This window comes from Heloderma suspectum, chromosome 4 (assembly GCF_057233095.1).
Source record: "Heloderma suspectum isolate Gila_16-S chromosome 4, 16-S_ref, whole genome shotgun sequence".
NCBI classification, from domain to species: Eukaryota; Metazoa; Chordata; class Lepidosauria; order Squamata; family Helodermatidae; genus Heloderma; species Heloderma suspectum.
Genome location: NC_139461.1, coordinates 114,373,322 through 114,394,232, shown reverse-complemented (window position 1 = coordinate 114,394,232; position 20,911 = coordinate 114,373,322). Strand labels below are relative to the sequence as shown.

The 20,911-nt window shown below is 38.0% G+C and overlaps 1 protein-coding gene across 4 annotated transcripts in view; it reads left to right on the top strand.

The window, feature by feature from the left end:
- The window catches only part of EXOC2 (exocyst complex component 2), a 111,561-nt gene that overhangs the window by 12,051 nt on the left and 78,599 nt on the right, over nt 1-20,911 (top strand). For all 4 annotated transcript variants that reach the window (XM_084850468.1, XM_084850469.1, XM_084850470.1 and 1 more), the window contains exons 5-8: nt 10,669-10,782; nt 12,515-12,639; nt 15,633-15,713; nt 20,763-20,908. In XM_084850468.1, coding sequence (XP_084706594.1) covers nt 10,669-10,782; nt 12,515-12,639; nt 15,633-15,713; nt 20,763-20,908 — 466 coding nt within the window. The remainder of the gene's footprint in view (nt 1-10,668; nt 10,783-12,514; nt 12,640-15,632; nt 15,714-20,762; nt 20,909-20,911) is intronic.

Below are 20,911 nucleotides of genomic sequence, written 5' to 3'. Positions count from 1 at the left end.
AGTGCTGCTGCAGGGCCTAATGAAAGCTGTAAGAGGAGCCCATTGCTTCTGCTACCACTAGATGAGTTTTGGCAGGAAACGGAAGGGAGAAGCTGTGCTAGCCAGAAGAGTTGATGCAGGGTTGGAATCAAACTAATTGTAAACTGAGCCTGAACTTCAGAGAGGTGTGGGCTCAACACGCAGATAGCACAGACATTCCAAACTGGGAAAATTAATGTTTTGAACTCTCAAATCTCAACTTCGGTATCATTGCTAGTTTCAGTAAATGCATTCTGCTACCACTATGAGCTATAACTTCTCTTCCTCCCTGCATTTGATTTAGTGATTGCAGTCAGTGGTGGTGGTGGTTGTTTATAAGTGCCTCAAACACTAGATGCTGTGCAATAATTCTGTTAAAAAGAGCAGACTCTACCCACAGGCTTGTAATCTAAAAGGTCAAGATAGTTAAGAAAAACAGAAGGAATATAAAAGGAAGTGGAAGAGAAGAAGAGGCAGAGAACAGAGATTAAAAACTTGAGGCAAAACATTTTTAGTTGCTGTTTTTAAGTGCTTACACAGAGGGAGAGATATGAACGGTGGGCAGTGAATTCCAGATAAAATGGGCAGTCAGAAAGAATGGACTGAGACCTGAAATAGAAGAATCCAGCCAAGGTTTATACAAAAGCAGTGTATCAACAGAGAGGATATTATAAGGCAAAGGGAGAGAAAGGAAGATATGATAAGAAGCCAAGGGGTGAAGAGATGTAGAAATTAAAAAGTAACAAACTAGATCTAGTGACAAAATGGGAGTCAGAGCAGGGAATGCAACAAAGGAGAAATGTGAGCAAAACAGAAATACAGAAAAAGCAAAGAGGAAAACAGGAATGAAGAGAATTACAGCAATGAAACCAGGAAAGAGAATAGTATTTCCAGTAGAGGGAGACAAAATAATTATTTTTTGCAGTATTGAAGTAGTCGGTTTTCCAGTAGTATTAATAAAAGAAGAAATAGAGGGGGGAGTCAAAGAAGACTGTGTGGTTCTTTAAGTAGAAGAAAGAAGTATTATCCAGAGTGAATGAAAAGAGAGAAGGTACAGACACAAATGAAGGATAGGAGAAGAAAATGATAGGAGGGTCCAGAATAGTTCTTCAACATTTGCTGAAAGATGGAAAGAAGAGCATTAATTGTAATTAAAAGATGAACAGAAATAATGAAAACATGCTTATCAAAAATAAAAGAATTAATTTAATAGTCATGTCAGTAACTCAAGATTTCAAGGAAAGAATGGAAAATAGACCCCATGATTTAGCAAGCAGGAATTCACAGAAAATTTGAGTTTAGAGTAGATTCCATGTAATTATAGTAACAAAAAGCAGATTCACTCAAAAATCAAGGAAGGACAAGGAATTTAAAGAATTTTCAAAGTAAAGGATTATAATTAGGAAGACTATCAAAAGAAGGCTTCTTCAGCATAGGACAGAACAATAGCAGACAAAGCAAGGAGGATAGATACCAGAAGAAGGTGAGAGGTTAAAATATGCAATGCAAAAAGAATAATAATGGGAGCAAGACAATTTAATAAAGAGGATAGAAGATCAAGCTTGCAGGTTTAGAAAAAGACAAAACACAAAGCCAAGAACATTCAGAAATGAGTGTGAATTAGGAAAGTGATGGAGAGGAAAAGTGGGAGACTAACCTGAAAAGTTCTTCTGTGTAGAAAGAAAAGAGTAATGAACTGACCAGAAGCCTAAGGAAAAACAGAGGGAGGGTATGGGCAAGAGAGTAAGTGAAGAAATGAATTAAAAGGTGCTGAAGGGAAGAATACTGTGAAGATGGGACAGAGCAGAGACTCAGAGGCTGATCTTAAAAGCATAGGCAAGTCTATTTTAGAGAAGGTGATTCTTGAGGTGTTCAAGAACTAGGCCATTAAGCCCTTTAAACATTAACACAAGTGCTTTAAACTGAACTTGGAAACAAATGAGTAACCAATGTTGTTGATACAGAATCAGATCATGAAATTCCAGCCAGTACTGTGGATGGCCCAATTTGTATTTTCAGAACTTTTAAAGACAGACCCACATAGTAAACATCACAATAGTCTTGGACTTCAACTGCCATCATCCCCAACCAGCATGGACATGGGAGTACCAGGCTGGAGAAGGCTGGTCTAATCTGCATGTAACTAGGTCATGCATGACAGATGCAAGCCTGTTTTCTCTAGAAACGTTTGCAGCTTGCAAGCCAGCTAAAGCCGGTAAAGAACACTTCTAGCCACAGTCACCACTTAAATAACTGGGGAAACTGAAGGATCCAGGAACACCCCCAAACTGTATGTGGTCCTTCAAGGGGAGTCTATTCATTACAGGCTGTGCACCCAGTCCCAATCAGTGGAACCCTGATTAACATTATATCCATCTGATTATTTATTTATTACATTTCTACACCACCCAATAGCTGAAGCTGTCTGGGCAGTTTACAAAAAAATATAACAACAGAGTACAGAATAAAAAAGTATAAAATATAAAAGCTTAAAACTACAGTATAAAAAAAACCCAGAATAAAACCTAGCAGCAGTGCAGAGATTTAGAAAGCAGTAACCGATTTAAAACAGAAAAGTTAAAAGACCATAATGCTAAAGTGCTAGGAAAATAAAAAGGTCTTCACCTGGCACTTGAAAGAGTACAATGTAGGTGTCAGGTAAACCTCTCTAGGGAGCTCATTCCACAGCCAGGGTGCCACAGCAGAAAAGGCCCTCTTCCTGGTAGTCACCCACCTCACTTCCTTTGAAAAGGACCCCTGAAGATGATCTTAGGGTTCGGGCAGGTTTATATGATTGTTTACATGATTGGGCAGGTTTATATGATTGATTAGTCTCATCAGTCATATAAACAACAATCCTTTAATTTGTTTCATTGTTTATTTATCTCAGAATAAGTGATTGTGAAAGGTGTGGTTTACACATACATAGTCACCCTTTAATAACTTATTATTCATCAAGCAGTGACTCACATGTATGATTTACTCATTATAGATCAATCACTAAAAGATTCTTTCCGTAATATCTCCCAGTACCACCTCAAACAATGCTTTTTATTTTATTTTATTTCACTAGAGAGTTTATGCAATCAGAGCTGTAACTCCATATATGACTAGCTCACACATAAATGTTATCACTTGATGATGACAACATCAGTTGGTGGCTTGCATGTGTGAATGAGCCATGAAGAATGGAAATTGCCAAATTACCTCTGCCGCAGTGGGTTTTTAAACTGGAGTCAGTTCAAACAGTCAGCTGCAAGTCATAAAGTGTTGAGAAATCCTGTGATGCAAAATTAAGTGAAGTGCATGCATGTGTGAACTAGCCTTTAGAAAGCCCTTGATGTGGAAATTTGCCCAAAGTGTAAAGATTGCTTTGCCTCTCTACATACTTCCAATGAAGCCAGCATTTGAAGTTACATTTTTCTTGCAGTGACATTTTTATTTTGCTTTTATGATGAATTGGATACATAACAGCATTTGACATTTTCCAGGAGTGTCAGCATGGTCTCCCTTTAGTTAGTAGGTGTTGTTTGCCACCCACTATTGCGATTCTCACCACTCAAATAAGACAGATATCCCAGGCTCTCTATTGTTTCTGTTACAGCCTGGGTATGGTGCTTGAGACAGTAAGCAAATCTGTGGAAATTAATTTGGCAGTGGAATGTAATGAAAACATAACACACTGTGAATGGAGCCAACTCTCTCATATATTGTCATCCAGTCCATTTGACAAGCTGCGCTATGATCATCAAGCCACTTAGTAAAATAGAGTTCTGTTTATATTAATGGAAGTTGCCCTATGGTCCTCACCCTATTATTATCGTCTCAATTGATTTCTCTTCAGGATGCATTTATATGTGTTTGTATTTTCCATGATTAGCTTCCATATGCATAGAAATTGATACTGGGCACAGTATTCAGCATCTTGTGAGTTTTCATTTTACAAAAGGGACTTTTAAGGAATCCTTCAAACTCGATACGATGCACATATTTTGTGCCCAAACTCAAAATGCTGGGGCTGATTTTCATTTTATGAAGTGCTCACACCCTGTTTTTGCAACAGACCGTAGCTAGTCTCTGGAACTGCAACAAGACAGGAGGATGGGGAAGGCAGAAAGGAGGGCATCCTTATTGCTGATAGTGGCTGATTATACCTAATCTCTGCTCCTTAGCCTATTTCAGCCAGTGTAGTCCCATGGACTGTAAAGAAAAGAGCTACTGTGTTTCTGGTTTCTTCTTGCCCAAACCCCACTATTTAGCTTTTATGTTGCCTACCTAGAGTTAAATACATTACATGCCTACCTAGAGTTAAATACATTGCCTTCTTCAGTTGTTCTAAGGGCATGCAGTCTCTACGGGTGAGGATAGGGACCAGGAACAGACATGCTAGATCCTCTGCCCTCTGTCGTGTCCTCATTGCTCTCTGCATGTAGAGCATGTCTGTCTGCAGTGGAAGCCTCTATTTGTGGAGGCTCTTCCTGAGATTTAGAACCCTGATATTCCAGGGTTCTAGATTACATGGAGAGCTCCCACAGAGGCTTGTTTGTAGAGATTACACATGCTTAGAACAACTGAACAGAGTTTGTGTTTCCCAAGTGTCTGTAAGGCTCTCCTGAGAGCTTTTAGCTTGGGAAAGAGTAAACATTACCTGTCATCAAAGCAATGCACTTCTGCATGAGTCACTGTTCTCAGAGTAGGTAATTTGGTTGTGTGTGTGGAGAGTGATTTAAATGGACCTGTCAGACTTGTTGCAATGCTAGAGCATAAATGATGCAAAGATGCAGTGGACATCCTCATTTCTGAGCCTATGGGCTCATTGGAGACTTTAATTCTTTACAGATTTATTTCTTGTGGCAGAGTAGCAGTTCATTCACAACACACAGTCAGCTCAATCCTATGCATGTCTACTTAGAAGTATGCCCCATTGGGTTCAGTGGACCTTACTTCCTGATCAGTGTATAGGATTGCAGCCAGTTCTGGGAATTAATGGTTTACAATCAGAACTTTAAAACATTTCTTCTAACAATGTGTTATTAAACTTATTATTGACATCAGTGGATTTTTTAATCTTTGTAACTTTTTGTTTTCTGTATGCTTGAGAAGTAGTCCCATGGACAATTATCCTGCTTTAATTCAACTGTGAAATCAATGAGATGTTAGAAATCTAATTGTGTGTAGGATTGCAATAGCTCTTTCCTTATAGTCTGTGGTCTATGTAGTCTTACAGTTTTATGTTTTAATGACTACAATTTAGATAAACTCCTGTGCACTCAAAACCACATTTGTGTGCTGAAAAGTGGCATGTATGAGACCGCTGGATTGCAATCAATGTTTTGCATATATGAAAAGTTTACTTCTAATGCATCAGAGAGGGATTTTATTTCAGATTTTGTGTCTAATATCACAAATTTATTTTTGAACTATAATGTTTCTAAAGTATTTTTGGGGCAACTATATGACTCTGGGAGGCAGCACTATAGAGAATAAGAAGCATAATTGTCTCATCCTTGAGAAACATTAAAATCAATGTTCTCTCACATGCACATTTATCACACATGTATTTTTCACATAAACCCTTAGTTCACATCACCACAGCTATTTTATCAGTAGTGATCTGCCACCTTCATTCTTGCTAAATAAGAAATGGCAGAATAAAACTGAAAGTTGTCATTTCTGTCTTCAAATTGGGTGCATGCTGCATACCGCTCGATCAGCACTGTTGTTGATCTGGTTCCAATAACCAAGAGGTTGAAAATGTTATCCGAAGGAACACCTGTTAGATGCTGTATCCTAGACCCTATGCAGAGCCTGTGCCTAATAGAGGAGCAGAATTGCACCTATTCCAATGTGTCCCATTAACATCTACTAGTTGCAACTCCCCCTTCATGGATCACTGCCTTGTTGTGGCGAAGGGGCTTGCATAACTCAGTGAAGCCATAAGCTATGCTGTGCAGGGCCACCCAAGACGGACAGGTCATGGCAGAGAGTTCTGACAAAATGTGGTCCACTGGAGAAGGAAATGGCAACCCACTCCAGTATTCTTGCCAAGAAAACCCCATGGAATGTATCACAAGGCTAAAAGAGATAACGCCGGAAGATGAGAATCCGATGCTGTAAAGAACAGTATTGTTTAGGGACCTGGAATGTCAGATCAATGAATCAAGGTAAGCTGGAGGTGGTCAAACATGAGATGGCAAGATTGAACATTGACATCTTGGGAATCAGCGAACTCAAATGGACAGGCATGGGCGAATTTAATTCAGGTGACCATTATATCTACTACTGTGGGCAAGAATCCCTTAGAAGAAATGGAGTAGCACTCATAGTCAACAAAAGGGTGGGAAAAGCAGTACTGGGGTACAATCTGAAAAACGATCGAATGATCTCAGTACGAATCCAAGGCAAACCATTCAACATCACAGTAATTCAAGTCTATGCCCCAACCACTGATGCCGAAGAAGCTGAAGTTGATCAGTTCTGTGAAGACCTACAACACCTTCTAGAACTAACACCCAAAAAAGATGTCCTCTTCATCATAGGGGATTGGAATGCTAAAGTAGGGAGTCAAGAAATCACCGGGATAACAGGCAAGCATGGCCTTGGTGTACAAAATGAAGCAGGACAAAAGCTAATAGAGTTTTGCCAAGAGAACACGCTGATCATAGCGAACACTCTTTTCCAACAGCACAAGAGGCGACTCTACACATGGACATCACCAGATGGTCAATATCGAAATCAGATTGATTATGTCCTTTGCAGCCAGAGATGGAGAAGTTCTATACAGTCAGTAAAAACAAGACCTGGAGCTGACTGTGGCTCAGGTCATGAGCTGCTTCTTGCAACATTTCAGCTTAAATTGAAGAACGTAGGGAAAACCACTAAACCATGCAGGTATGACCTAAATCATATCCCTGATGAATATACAGTGGAGGTAAGGAATAGATTTAAGGGATTAGACCTGATAGACAAGAGTGCCTGAGGAACTATGGACAGAGGTCCGTAACATTGTTCAGGAGGCAGCAACTCAATCCATCCCAAAGAAAAAGAAATGCAAGAAAGCCAAGTGGCTGTCTGATGAGGCTTTACAAGTAGCTAAGGAAAGAAGGGAAACGAAAAGCAAGGGAGAAAGGGGAAGATATATCCAACTGAATGCAGAGTTCCAGAGAATAGCAAGGAGAGACAAGAAGGCCTTCTTAAATGAACAATGCAAAGAAATCGAGGAAAACAACAGAATGGGAAAGACTAGAGATCTCTTCAAGAAAATCGGAGATCTCAAGGGAACGTTTTGTGCAAAGACGGGCATGATAAAGGACAAAGAAGGCAGGGACCTCACAGAAGCAGATGAGATTAAGAAGAGGTGGCAAGAATACACAGAAGAACTATACAGGAAAGATCTGAATGTCCCTGATAGCCATGATAGTGCGGTCACTGAACTTGAGCCGGACATCCTAGAGAGTGAAGTCAAGTGGGCCTTAGGAAGCATTAGTAACAACAAAGCTAGCGGAGATGACAGTATTCCAGTTGAGCTATTTAAAATCCTAAAAGATGATGCTGTTAAAGTGCTGCATTCAATATGCCAGCAAATTTGGAACACTCAACAATGGCCGCAAGACTGGAAAAGGTCAGTTTACATTCCAATTCCAAAGAAGGGCAACACCAAAGAGTGTTCAAACTACCGCACAATTGCACTCATTTCACATGCCAGCAAGGTGATGCTCAAAATCCTACGAGCTAGGCTTCAGCAGTATGCAAACCGAGAACTACCGGAAGTACAAGCTGGGTTTCGAAGAGGCAGAGGAACTAGGGATCAAATTGCCAACATTCGCTGGACCATGGAGAAAGCAAGAGAATTCCAGAAAAACGTCTATTTCTGCTTCACTGACTACGCTAAAGCCTTTGATTGTGTGGATCACAACAAACTGTGGCAAATTCTTAAAGCGATGGGAGTACCAGACCACCTTACCTGTCTCCTGAGAAACCTGTACGAGGGTCAAGAAGCAACAGTAAGAACCAGACATGGAACAACCGATTGGTTCAAAATTGGGAAAGGAGTACGACAAGGCTGCATGTTGTCACCCTGCTTATTTAACTTATATGCAGAGTACATCATGAGAAATGCCGGGTTGGATGAATCAGAGGTCGGAATTAAGATTGCTGGGAGAATTATCAACAACCTCCGATATGCAGACGATACCACCCTAATGGCAGAAAGCGAAGAGGATCTCAAGAGCCTCTTGTTGAGGGTGAAAGTGGAGAGTGCAAAAGCTGGTTTGAAACTCAGCGTTAAAAAAACGAAGATCATGGCATCTGGCCCCATCACTTCCTGGCATATAGAAGGGGAAGAAATGGAAGCAGTGACAGATTTTACTTTCTTGGGCTCCAAGATCACCGCAGACGGTGACTGTAGCCATGAAATTAAAAGACGCTTGCTCCTTGGGAGGAAAGCTATGGCCAACCTAGACAGCATAGTAAGAAGCAGAGACATCACCTTGCCGACAAAGGTCCGTCTAATCAAAGCTATGGTTTTCCCAGTAGTAATGTATGGCTGTGAGAGCTGGACTATAAGGAAGGCTGAGTGCCGAAGAATTGATGCTTTCGAACTGTGGTGCTGGAGAAGACTCTTACTAGTCCCCTGGACTGCAAGGAGGTCCAATCAGTCAATCCTCAAGGAAATCAACCCTGAGTGCTCATTGGAAGGACAGATACTGAAGCTGAAGCTGAAATATTTTGGCCACCTAATGCGAAGAGAAACTCTCTGGAAAAGACCCTGATGCTGGGAAAGACTGAAGGCAAAAGGAGAAAGGGACGACAGAGGATGAGATGGCTAGATAGCATCACCGATGCAATGAATATGGACTTGAGCACGCTCCGGGAGAGAGCGTAGGACAGGAAGGCCTGGCGTGCTATGGTCCATGGGGTCACGAAGAGTCGGACACAACTGAACGACTGAACAACAACAACAACAAAGTTGCAACTCATTTTTAAATGGCCTGAGGTGGATGGTGTGCGGTACATACGAACCATGAGGACCACTTTCTAGTGCACCACAATGAGCTGTCCGAGACCTCAGAGAAGGGAGAGGGTTAACCCAACACCTGCACTCCTCTTTCTTCATTTTCCTTTTGGCTTGTTTCTGAGAGTAGCTCAGGAGATTTTTCATCCTTGGCTGCCTCTTCCTTATGTCTCTTATAGGTATCTAGCTCTCCAAGCTGCACTCATTTTTTGTTCTGCTATCCATCTCCCTACACATAAATAGGACCTCACTTTCAATCAGGCCACTGTTCTTTGGCAGGCTATAGTAACTGCTCATGGTTGGGAGAATACTTCAGCCCCCAGTGCTTGTAGTCTCATGATCCCTCCTGGTTCAGCTGCTGAAAAGCCAGGCTGTATTCCCTCCAGGATTAATCCAAGTTGGCCCCCATTTTTTTTCCCCTCTCCTAACACAGAAGCTTAAAGTCATATCCTCTTCTTAGCCCTTATGATTTCTGCAGTACTATTAGCCGAAAATATGCTTGCAGTCTTTAGTGCATTTCCTCTCACAGTTTAGATAAGCCATTAATGTTCCCATTTGATAAATAGGAGAAAATAGACTTGTCATGGGGATATCAGGGAAGCAGAAGCACAATTTATATGTTACCATTAGAGCATATGATCTCCTTCCACATTGTCTAGTCCTACACGGCACTCATAATATCTGTAAGAAAAACTAATGGAGATTAGGCAACTGGTGCAGTTACTTCCTTTGTCTCAATTGTAATATATTAATTGGGCTAAAGAACAGGAGACAATGTTCTTCTAAGCAGAGATTATTCATTAGGGGGTTCTGCTTTATCCCAAAGGTATAGTGGACTACTCACTTTTATGCCAAAGTTCACTGGAGTAGTTAAGACAGAATTAAATTGCTCTGCTACTTTTAGTAATATGTTGTATTGTATTTATATTTTTAGGATTCTTTTAATTCTAAATTGTAAGCCACACTGGAAGTTTTGAAACTGCAAGGTGGTGCTTAGTACTGATAGAAGAAAGTGTTTAATTTATTGAGTGGACTTCCACAGTATGGGCTGATGGCAATTAGCTAAGTTTGCTTTAGAAAACGGATTAGACCTATAATTGATGGAAGATTATCAACAATTATCAGTAATGGTAACTAAATGATCCATCTACAGAGCCAATGTTGCTCTGAATACCAGATGGTAGGACAAAAATGGAGGTGGGCTTATTTTGTAAATACTTGGAGGCATCCAGTTGGCTGATCTTTGAAACAAAATGCTAGGCTAGCTGGACTTTGGCTTGCTCTGATAAAGCAATTATTTTCTTAATTTCTACAGTTCTGTTCACATTTAGAACTGAAGGACAGCTTTATGCTGTTGATTCTGTGAGTTTGAGAAATCCAGAAAAGTTATCAGTTATTTCACTACTGCATAGTTATTCTCCTAGGCTTTAACTATGTACATGTGCAGTTAAATTCAGTGATACTTGTGCACGCTTAATTTGTGTGTGGGATTACAGCCTTAATGCTTGGCATTTTCATCTGAAAGACAAGCTGTTTTGTGTTTGTGTGTGCGCGCATGCGTGCATACACACACATGCATAAGAGCATTACCCCTTGTAGTCTTTGTTTCAGTAAATGTTTCTTATTTACTGTTTCAGAGGAAAGTTTCCACAGAAGGAGCTGGAAACTCTGTTTCCTGGGTTGAGTGCTGATTTCACCAGTGAAAACTTTTCTGCTGCCTGGTATTTGATAGAGAACCATTCAACAACAAGGTTAGTATGAAGTTTGTCTTAATGCTTTAATGATGTGGCTACTATTAGTAATGGTGGCTATTAGTGGCTGCAGGTCAGTAGTTCATAAGCATTTGTGACTGGTCATTGGCAGTTTGTGGATTGCACCTAACTCTGAGACTACAGTAGATTGTTTTTATATTTGTACCCAGTTCATGGTGGCTCACAATTTATCTTTGAGCTGGCCCTGTAGAAATGGCACTGAAAAGTATACCAATTCTGGTTATCCATTTTTTTTAAGTGCGCAGAAGCTGCTTGGACCAATTAGACTTATTGTGTATTTCTTTACAGGTGTATGTTCTGTTTTTTTGCTTATCTGGTTTATGTTGGTATACATGGATTAATGTACACAGTAAATTAATAACTCTGGGTTGTATCCAATGTTAGCCCTACTTAGAGTAGACCCATTGAAATGAATCAGACTTGGGTTAGACCAACATTGGATACACCCCTGTGGGCTGAATCCAGACTTAGTTGAATTTCAGTTCCATTGATATTGATGGGACTTGCCTTAAGTCATGATTAACTTGTCTCATTGGTTTCAGTGGAAACCAACTTAACTTCAGCTAACTTAATCTGGATCCAATCCTATGCTCACAACTGATTTTCATATTCATAATATTGACTGTTATGTGAATTGAATATAAGAAAATGTTTATTATGAACACTGACATTTTGACTAAAAAACACACAACAGTGTGATTTTTACCAGGTTCTTAAAAGGTAATCGCCCCCAGTACTTTGCCACTGATATATATGAAAAGTTTCCTATTTCACAGTTACTTTATTATACCCACTATTTCATAGCTTCCTATATCTGAAATAGCAAACTTTCTTTCATTTCATGGAATCTAGTCCTCTAGACAGTAGCTATAATTCATAGTTGGAGTTCATTGTTAGATATTTACTCATTTAAATTGAATGTCCCTCCTCTTGGCATGTTTGCTGAACGAAGTACATTTGTCATTATGACAAGAATAAACAAAAATACACGGATAGAAAACCAAAATTTTAAAAGGCAGAGATCCAATTATTGTTTTAGACTAGTAACAGTAATGAGGAGATGAAAGATCTGTATGAATGACATTTTGGTTGGCTGTATTGTGCAGCTGTAGACGATTTTGTTAATCTGACTATTTATCGTCTTTCTTCCTCTCTTAAAAAGGGGAGGGGGGAATCTCTTTTCTTCTTCTTTGTAAATACTTTTTTATAAACTAATGACCTTAAAATATGTAAATGACCGATACAGTATTCCTTATTTTAAGTTCAGGTATGATGATTATGAGCAGCACTGATATTTTAATGGGTATAGAGACAAAGTATTATCAGCTTTTCTCTGAAATTCCTTCCTTTTCTTACATTGTTTTTGTTCTCTTTACCTCTTCCAAATCTTTCTGGAAGTGGATTCACATCCACCTTTTTTCACATGGTGGATTCAGTTCTCAAGCAACAGCTTGGTAACATACAATTTCCATCATATGTTACAAATGCTGCAGTTCTCTCTTCAGTATGAGTAGGCAATAACTATCATTGAAGAAATGTTTTCCAATGATGAAGTTGTCTCCAGGTAATTAAGGATATGACAGTGGGTCATTCTAGTCCCTCTCTAAGTGTGTTGGTATGGTGTTTGATGGTTTAATATTTATTTTTAAGTATCTAATTTCATACTTATTGTATAAATGCCATCTGAGTTTTCCTTTTCTCTTGGTTTTAGTTTTGATCAGCTTAAAATGGCAGTAATGAATTTGAAGAAACAAGCCAATAAGAAGAATGAGGGAAGTCTGCAATATGTCAAAGGAGGCCTCAGCACCTTTTTTGAAGCACAAGATGCCCTGTCAGGTAAGTGTCATAAGTATGAAAGAAATGTCAAAAGTACAATTGTCCTAATCTTTACATGGATTTCCAGAAAAATATGAGGGTATAAATGGATTGAATAAATCTTAGTAGGTGACTAAGGTTAATAGTGAGACAGAAAGAGTCAGGTAAGTTGTCAACCAGTAGAAAGGCTTACTATGCTTTTCAGAAAGATTTTATAATTTGCCTCTTTAACACATCAGCTAATTCTTTTGATCGGCATTATCCATGTGAGTAGCTGCTCATGTTATTCTACTGTGGTGACTTGAGTTCTACATATTTGTGAACTATGAATTGGCAGAAAACACATGCATTCTCTGGGAATTAAATACATAGATGATACAAAATGTTCCACTAAACTTCACCGTGGTTTGTACCAGGCCCCTGAATTCAGAGACTTTGCAAAGTATTAAGGATCCTTGCATGAATTGATGCTAATAAAAGTGTACTTCTAGCAGTACTGGGGGATTAGTGGGAAGCGGCAATCTAGTCAGAAAAGGGGTCCTTAAGAAGAGTATCTATTTTCAGTATGCTGTTACTGAATTGTTAAGATGATAGTTTTTTCTGGGTAAGAACTACATTTCAGAAATGAGAGATTGTGCTTACAGAACATTTACAGTGTGCTACAGTATTTATAGGCTTTCTTAATTGCAGTTAATATTTAGTTGTGTATTGAGATGTGGAATTGGAAAGTAAGCATGCTTCAATGTCATGAAGGAGGTGCTTTCAGTGTTTAAAATATTTCTTGGTCTTTTCCAGATTATTGACAATATAAAAAGAGCATAGGGCATATCTGTCTTGAATTAAGTCTGCATAGATGAAATCAATATTGCAGTACTAATACTAAAATTAATCCTAATTGTTTTCTTCTTTTATCTCTTATATTGTTATAAGATACCCCTTCGATCAAAACCCCCTTTTTATAATTATACTTGCAAGATGGACTTTGGATTAAACATGACTGTTCTCTGCTTTTCATCACACTGACAGTCTTTGCATTTTAGGAATTACGTGAAAGTGGCATGATCTATATCTTCCTTCCAATGTCCATTTGACATCATAAAAATACTTCTAGTTTGTGCCAGTATAAGCAGTGAATTAAAAGGGGGGAAAGTAGAGAAGTGAGGTAATACCATGCAGCTGAAATTACTAAATCCAAAGAACCTTAGATTCTCAAATGCCTTCACTGCAGTTGGATAGGCATGGAGGGGTAGGTGTGGGGTGGGTGTCAAATCCAGCACTTGAATTTGTTTTTTCTGGCTTTTGGTGATCATATCAGATTTTAAGCTAGGGTATGGCTTATAGTTTCACTCAGAAAGGTTTTTCAAGTTTCAAGAGAAAGAACTTATAGTTCAGTGCTTCATCTTTCTTCATGATATTTTATGTAGTTCCTTGTGTTCCATAACTATGAAGCTGTTGCTGTTAGGTGGAGCTAACTTTATTATTAAGCCTGACAATTCATGCAGAGATCAGTTTGTGTGGCCAAATACATTTCCTGCCTTGGACCACTAGCTGACCAATACAGTAGCCTCTGAGATTACAGATGCTGGCCATTTCTGCTGTATGAGAAGCAAAGCAGAAATGGCATCTATGTAACTGAGCCAACTTAGGTTGGTGTATGAGCATGCAAGGTGATCAAGATGTTTGAAAGCTTTTCACATGCTCCTGCCAATCTGAATCGATCCAGTAAAATATATTATTTGCCTGATTTGTATCTCTTTTTGGACCAACAAAGCAGCCACTTTCTACTGAACTTGCTTCCAGTAAATGTTGTTTAATGAAACTCTATAAAGTCTGATCTAAACCAATATTTTTGAAACATTTAAAATTACAGATTGATATGGATAGTGGCTTTGAATTCAACCTTTTTTAGGCATGTGATAAGAAAAATTAACATCTACCTTGGCATATTTTGGCTTGTGTGATAAGTTTTTCATTCCTTATTTTCACAATCCAGACAGTTTCAAAGTATGGTCCTGCAGAACAGGCTTCCCATCCCTTGGCATACAGGACATTGATGAGTGAAGGACATTTTCTATCTTAGGTAGGAATGACTTCACTGAATCTTCGCCTACCGCCATTCTCAAGCAACACCTATTAGAGGTCCCATTGATGAAACTAGAAGTATTTCAATGTTTTATCTTCAATAAGAAGTTATAAAAGGATACGAGTGTCTATGTTAACCCATATTCAGGAGTCCCATGTGCTTATTGTTCATAAGCCACATGTTGCTTCAGAAATTCCCATCCACCCTTGCCCCTGAAATTTACTACTGTATAGGCTGTAGCAGAGAATAATAGGGCAAGGAGAATAAGGTTAGTAGATATAGTGAAGGAAAGAATGAAACATGGGGTAAACGCACATGCGCGCGCTCACACACAATTTTAATTTGGAAACTGCCTTGTTATCTTTAGTGGGAAGACTAAAGAGCTAAAGGCATTTGTGAAAACCAGTGGTTTGAGAGTGATTGCAAGGGGAAGTTAAAAGTTGGTGAAAGAACAATTATATTGGGTTTGTCATATTCTAAAATAGCACATTGACCGTTCTGATCTTCTCAGTTTAGTTCTGCATCAACATGGTAGGACAGGCATAAATTAGCATAAAATGAATTTGCATCTTGAGAGTCCGATAACCTTAAGCAAGGAATTCTAGTCAATATATAAAGTAGAAATATTTTATGCTACATACAATAAAGATATATATAAATTACAGAACTTTTGTGTTAATTAGAAGATTAAAGAAAACATGTCCCTCACAGGATCACGACTCTTAAGTTTAATGCCAAAGATCATAACGTAAGCTAGCTGCATACTGGAGTTTAGAAGTCTAGAGTATCTGGCTCCTATCACAATGCCTGCTTCACTAGATCACGAATACTCTTGTAACAAATATGTGTTGCTTAGATCTAACAAGACTGTAGCTCAGTCATGTAGTCTCACCCATTAAAAGATGGCATTTAACAAGATGTTTTATTCCAGCAATCCATCAAAAACTGGAAGCGGATGGAACAGAAAAAGTAGAAGGATCCATGACACAAAAACTAGAGAACGTTCTGAACAGTAAGTTTTGTTACCTAACATTACCTATTTATAGACTTCAGGTTTTATAACAGGTTCAGGCCTATTTCTTGAAATTTGATGTCTGGTAAAAACACATCTTTCTTGATACTTTTTCCAAAATCATGAAGATAGTGGGGCCTGATCATTTACCAATTGAGCCATGATAACATTGCAAAGAATTTCAGTAGCTGTAAGATCAGGGTGCTGCCTGAGAAAAAGAAGGAAGACAACCTTTGATGCCTTATAGCTGCTCTTTAAGCCTTTAAATAGAGAATTATTAAGATTGATAATGTGAATTTTAATTCTGTCAATTAAAATGAGATGCATCCAGGTATGCTGACTTGCAGATATGGTGCAGGTGTTTGAAGCATAGTTTAATAGCTTTTATTAAATTATTGTCTAACACTTCACATTCCATAGAAGAACTTTTAATATAAGCCATGATATTTTTTTTCAAATACATGACCTTGCAGCTCAGTTTTTACACTATTATTCCAATATTGGACAAATGGTAGCTATTTAGTCTTGGAGATGGACTAAGGTCATCAACCGTTCCATTTCTGCTATGTCATATAACTTCCTTATCTATTCCCAAATAGAGTTTACCTTGGGAGATTATACATTTTTAGCCAATACAAAGTTTGCAGCTTTCTCTAAACTTTTCAGGAGTACTTTGCGCCTAGATGCATTATATCATTTAACACATTTTAAAGGACTACTGTTGGTTCAGTGTTTAACCTATCATCATAACATAAAGTTCAAAAATTTTCCTCTGGTCCTTTCTTTTTTAAAAAAAATAATAAGTGGGCAGCTCCACCATACATGAAAAAAATAAACCCACGCTTTCAGAATAACATTTCTACCACACAAACCTATGGAACTTTAATTGAATTTGCATACGTACTTTAGAAAAACAGCATTTTCAAATCTAATTGAGCATTAATCAAATAAGCCCCTTTATATTTTTGTGCTATAAAACACAGTATCTGACAATATTAGGGGAAAGTGGTTGGATGGAAGCACTGGCACTTTTGAAAGGAAATTATTTTGCTTTTTGTGATCAGATCTTTTCGCCTTCAGAGTTCATTGTTTCCATAACTTAGTTTCCAAGCTTTCTATTCAAATTAGATAAAGAGACTTGGATTGAAAGATCCCACTACATGAGTAGGTGGCACAACCACATACACAGGAGGACAGGATTGCCAATTCTTCCTGTCCCTTCTACAGTCTCTTTCACTCTCTGAAAGGTCGCACTGACCCTTTGGACCACCTTTTCAGGGAGCTACATACAAAGAAGGGCATGACTGGAAGTGGTTCCCACTTGTACAGTGGAATCTTGGGATCCAAGCCAATGGGTTGGATCCAGATGAGCATGTAGCAGAGTTCTTCTGCTGGAAGGAGGGGGTGGGAGGTGATCTTCGCAATTCCTCTTTTTCCAGACAACCTCCTGAGCCTTTTGAAAAGCTGCTGTAGGGTGCTGGAGGACCTTTTGGATCAGTATTAGAGGCAACGCCTCATTCTTCCAGTGAGGAACCTCTATTAGATCCTGGTGCCTTCCGTGAAAGAATCCACCCCATTGTTTTCAGTTACTGACACCAAGGGACACCAAGTTATCTGGGGATAATATTCATGTTCTTCAGTGCTTGTGATGGTCTTATTTGATCCTAGAAAGCCAAGTCAAAGCTTTCAGAAGAGTTTGATTCAATACATGTATAGTGAGTACAGAAATTTTGCTTTCTCTAGATGAAGTCACTGAGTGTAATTTAACACTCTAAGGGTAACACACTGAGGGTAATTTAACAAAGTAGTATATACTACTCAGTGCTGCCAACCTCGCTCTCCCAATTTATTAGCAAGGTATTAAACTTAGTCTCACTTCTAAATACGTATGAATTAAAGTGACATGCCCTCTTACTTATTGAACATGGTAGTGGAGGCAAAATAAGAAGGGAACTGGTAATAAATCAAAATTTGAAGAAAATAAACATTTTGGAATCATAGAATAGTAGGGTTGGAAGGGGCCTACAAGGCCATCGAGTTCAACCCCCTGCTCAATGCAGGAATCCAAGTCAGTTTTAATTGCTGAAATCTTGAATGAGTAGAAAAAACTCAGATCATTCCAGCATTTGAAATAAAACCTAAATTACATTATTAAATAATAATCAAATTTAGAATTAAGTTTAATTTATACAATTAAGATCCTGAGGACTGACTTCTAAATATGTGACTGGCTGGGGTGTTGTTTTTTTACTCCATATTAACCCAAAGTTGAGATAAAATAGCTTGAATTCCTCCCACGCTAGAAATATATATTTTTTTAATTTGACATTTTCTTCAAGAGACATGAAATCATCCAGAAAAAACATTAAAGTATGTAGGAATGATTTGCTGTAGTGGCAATGTAAGAGTTATAATCAATTCCTTTTCAAGAGATTCTATATACTAATGCAAGGAGCAGTGGGATAAATGCCCAGTATGAGCATAATCAGATTATTTTAAAAAGTTAAATTCTTGAGATTCTGCAAAAACTATTTTACTTTGTTTCATATATAAAACTGTCCGCAGTGGAAGGGATGTTTCCCTTAGAGCTATATCAATAAACACAGAACTGCATCCAGATAACTGGTTCACTGTCTGGGAATATGAGGATATTCTGTGAAATCAGAATAAGTGACATGTAGGCATTCCCCATGCCCCATTTCTTTAATATCAGGATCGGGGGGGGGGGTGCATGTGTGTGTGTGCGTGCGCATGTGCGTGCATGCGTATGAGACAGATGGAGAGAGATTAAACTGGAAGTGAGCAGCACAGCTTTTAATTAGGACTCACCACTGCTTTTGAAAGTAGCAAGCTTTGAAGAGTGATACACACCAAGTTATTTTGTCTTGACCCAACAAAACCTTGTATTTATAGTTTACTTGTCTGATTTGTTGAGGCTTTTGTTTCCCTACAGGCAAGCCTGGAAGGAAGGAAGTGTTTGCCAAAATTTGCAACATCTCAGTTCTCTCAGTGCCAGGATATCTGGGAAAGGAAGTTTTTTTAAAAAACAAAGTAATTAAAAATACAGTTTGTCAACTTTACAATATGATGAATGTAGCAATTCTGAGGGTTCACTGAAATTAGAGACAAGATCCAGTGAACTTAAATGGTGTAACAAAAGTCCTGTTTAAATAAGGTCCAGGGTTTTTTGAAATAAAAAAAACTTTGCCTGACTTAATATTAACTTTACATATAAAGACCTTTAAAAAATACGTTTCTTAAAATATTTCTTGTCAAATTCTTGATCCTCTTGACCAGAATAGGTGCCATTTGCTCTAATCGGAAGTGATAACCCATTAATCGTTAGAGAAGATATTGTTTTTAAAAGCAGGTTCTGAGTAGAAAGGACCTTTCTACTCTTCTAACAACTGGAAGACACTTTGTTTTGAATATGGTAATGATCTTGAAGCTTCTGGACTATTTTGATTCATATTTTTAAACTTGATTTTTTAAATCAGTAAATGCGAACAAAGCCATTTAAGCCAAATATAAATGCCTTTACTCTGAAGTTTAGAACTGTTTTAAACACTAGATGAATAATCTTAGTAGTTTGTCTGTTTAATCAAATGCATTTAAAGGCACTTGTTGAACAGCACATCATTCTAACTTGGCTCAGTTTCACCACATTTCATTATTGGAACATTATTTTCCTTCAAATACTTGTATTCCTTCAGCTTTTAAAATCATAAAACATTCAGTAGGCAGTTTATAGTATTTCAGAAGATAGAAGTTTAGCAGTAATGTCAACTTTGAGACATCAGGTAATTGTGGGGTGTGTTTTTTCTTCTAACAACCATAAAAATGTAGTAGGACCAATTCTCCTGACAAAACAAAGTTTCTTGCATCAGGGGCTTGAAACTTCAGCGGTGTTTAAACATTATTTAGATATAACAATTATTTTACAAAGGCTACTTTTAACATGAGCAGGCCACCCACAGTGTTGACGAGAGAAAATGGCATGCAAGCCACCCAGTGAGACTGATGTAATTTTTTCATCTTTGCTTAAATTATAGTCACTAGACCAGATAATGTAGAAAGTTTTTTTTTTACAAGCAGCCATCAACAGAGCTAAAAACATTCACGTTTTTCTGGTAGATTAAATATAAGTCATAAGTTTTTTTGGGTTTTTTAAAAGTAAAATATTTGCCATCATATACATCTTTACGATGAGGAAAGAGGTGAGGGCTTTTTTTGTTTTGTTCATTCTGGAACATGCTTTAGCATAGTACATTGCAATGTGAATGTTAAAAACTTCTAAATGTAACAAGTGAAAGTTTGAACATGTTCTCCTAATTGAAATCGTTTAGTACATAAATTCTGAGTCACTTAAAATGGTCCTTATGTTCCTGATTCTGGATCTACTGAAACCAGTCAATGTTGCTCAAAATTATGGACACAGAACTGAATCCAGAACAGAGTCAGAATTGGTGCTCATGCTAGTACTTCACTTTGTTGTTTTGATAAATTTCCTAAGCTTAATCATTTCATGGAAAGAAAATGTACCCTCTTAGGCACATTTTCCTATAAATTCCAGATACTTGTTTCTCTCCCAACAAAAGAATGGATCCCAACTTATGCTGCTGTCAGTGGCAGTAAAATTCATGTTTATTTCACTGTATTCTGTCATAACGAAAGGAATACATCCAGTATGATCAAATTGTCTGTAAGGCATAACTTGCACTGTAAAATGTAGATCTGTAGCCAAAGCAAACTCGAAAATCACCACAATGAAGTTAAAGGTCTAGGAAGAAAAGTTGCTTTAATTGTACTGTGGTTTCCGCTATATTAAAACACTAAGCAATCAACGCTCATAAAATATTATTTTCAGTACATTTGTAAAGAAAAAAGTTTATATTACAAATTTAATATACCATTTGTGTTCGCTAATGCAGCTGTAATTAATCACTACAGTAAGCATAACAAATCTATTGATTAAATTAAGTACAGGTTACTCTGCTCTGCATCATATGCAACTTATTTACATGCTTGTTCCCTTTTTTTTTTTTTAAGGGGCAAGTAATACTGCAGATACCTTGTTCCAGGAGGTTTTGGGTCGCAAAGACAAGGCAGATTCAACCAGAAATGCTCTCAATGTTCTCCAGCGCTTCAAGTTTCTTTTCAATCTTCCACTGAATATTGAAAGAAACATTCAAAAGGTA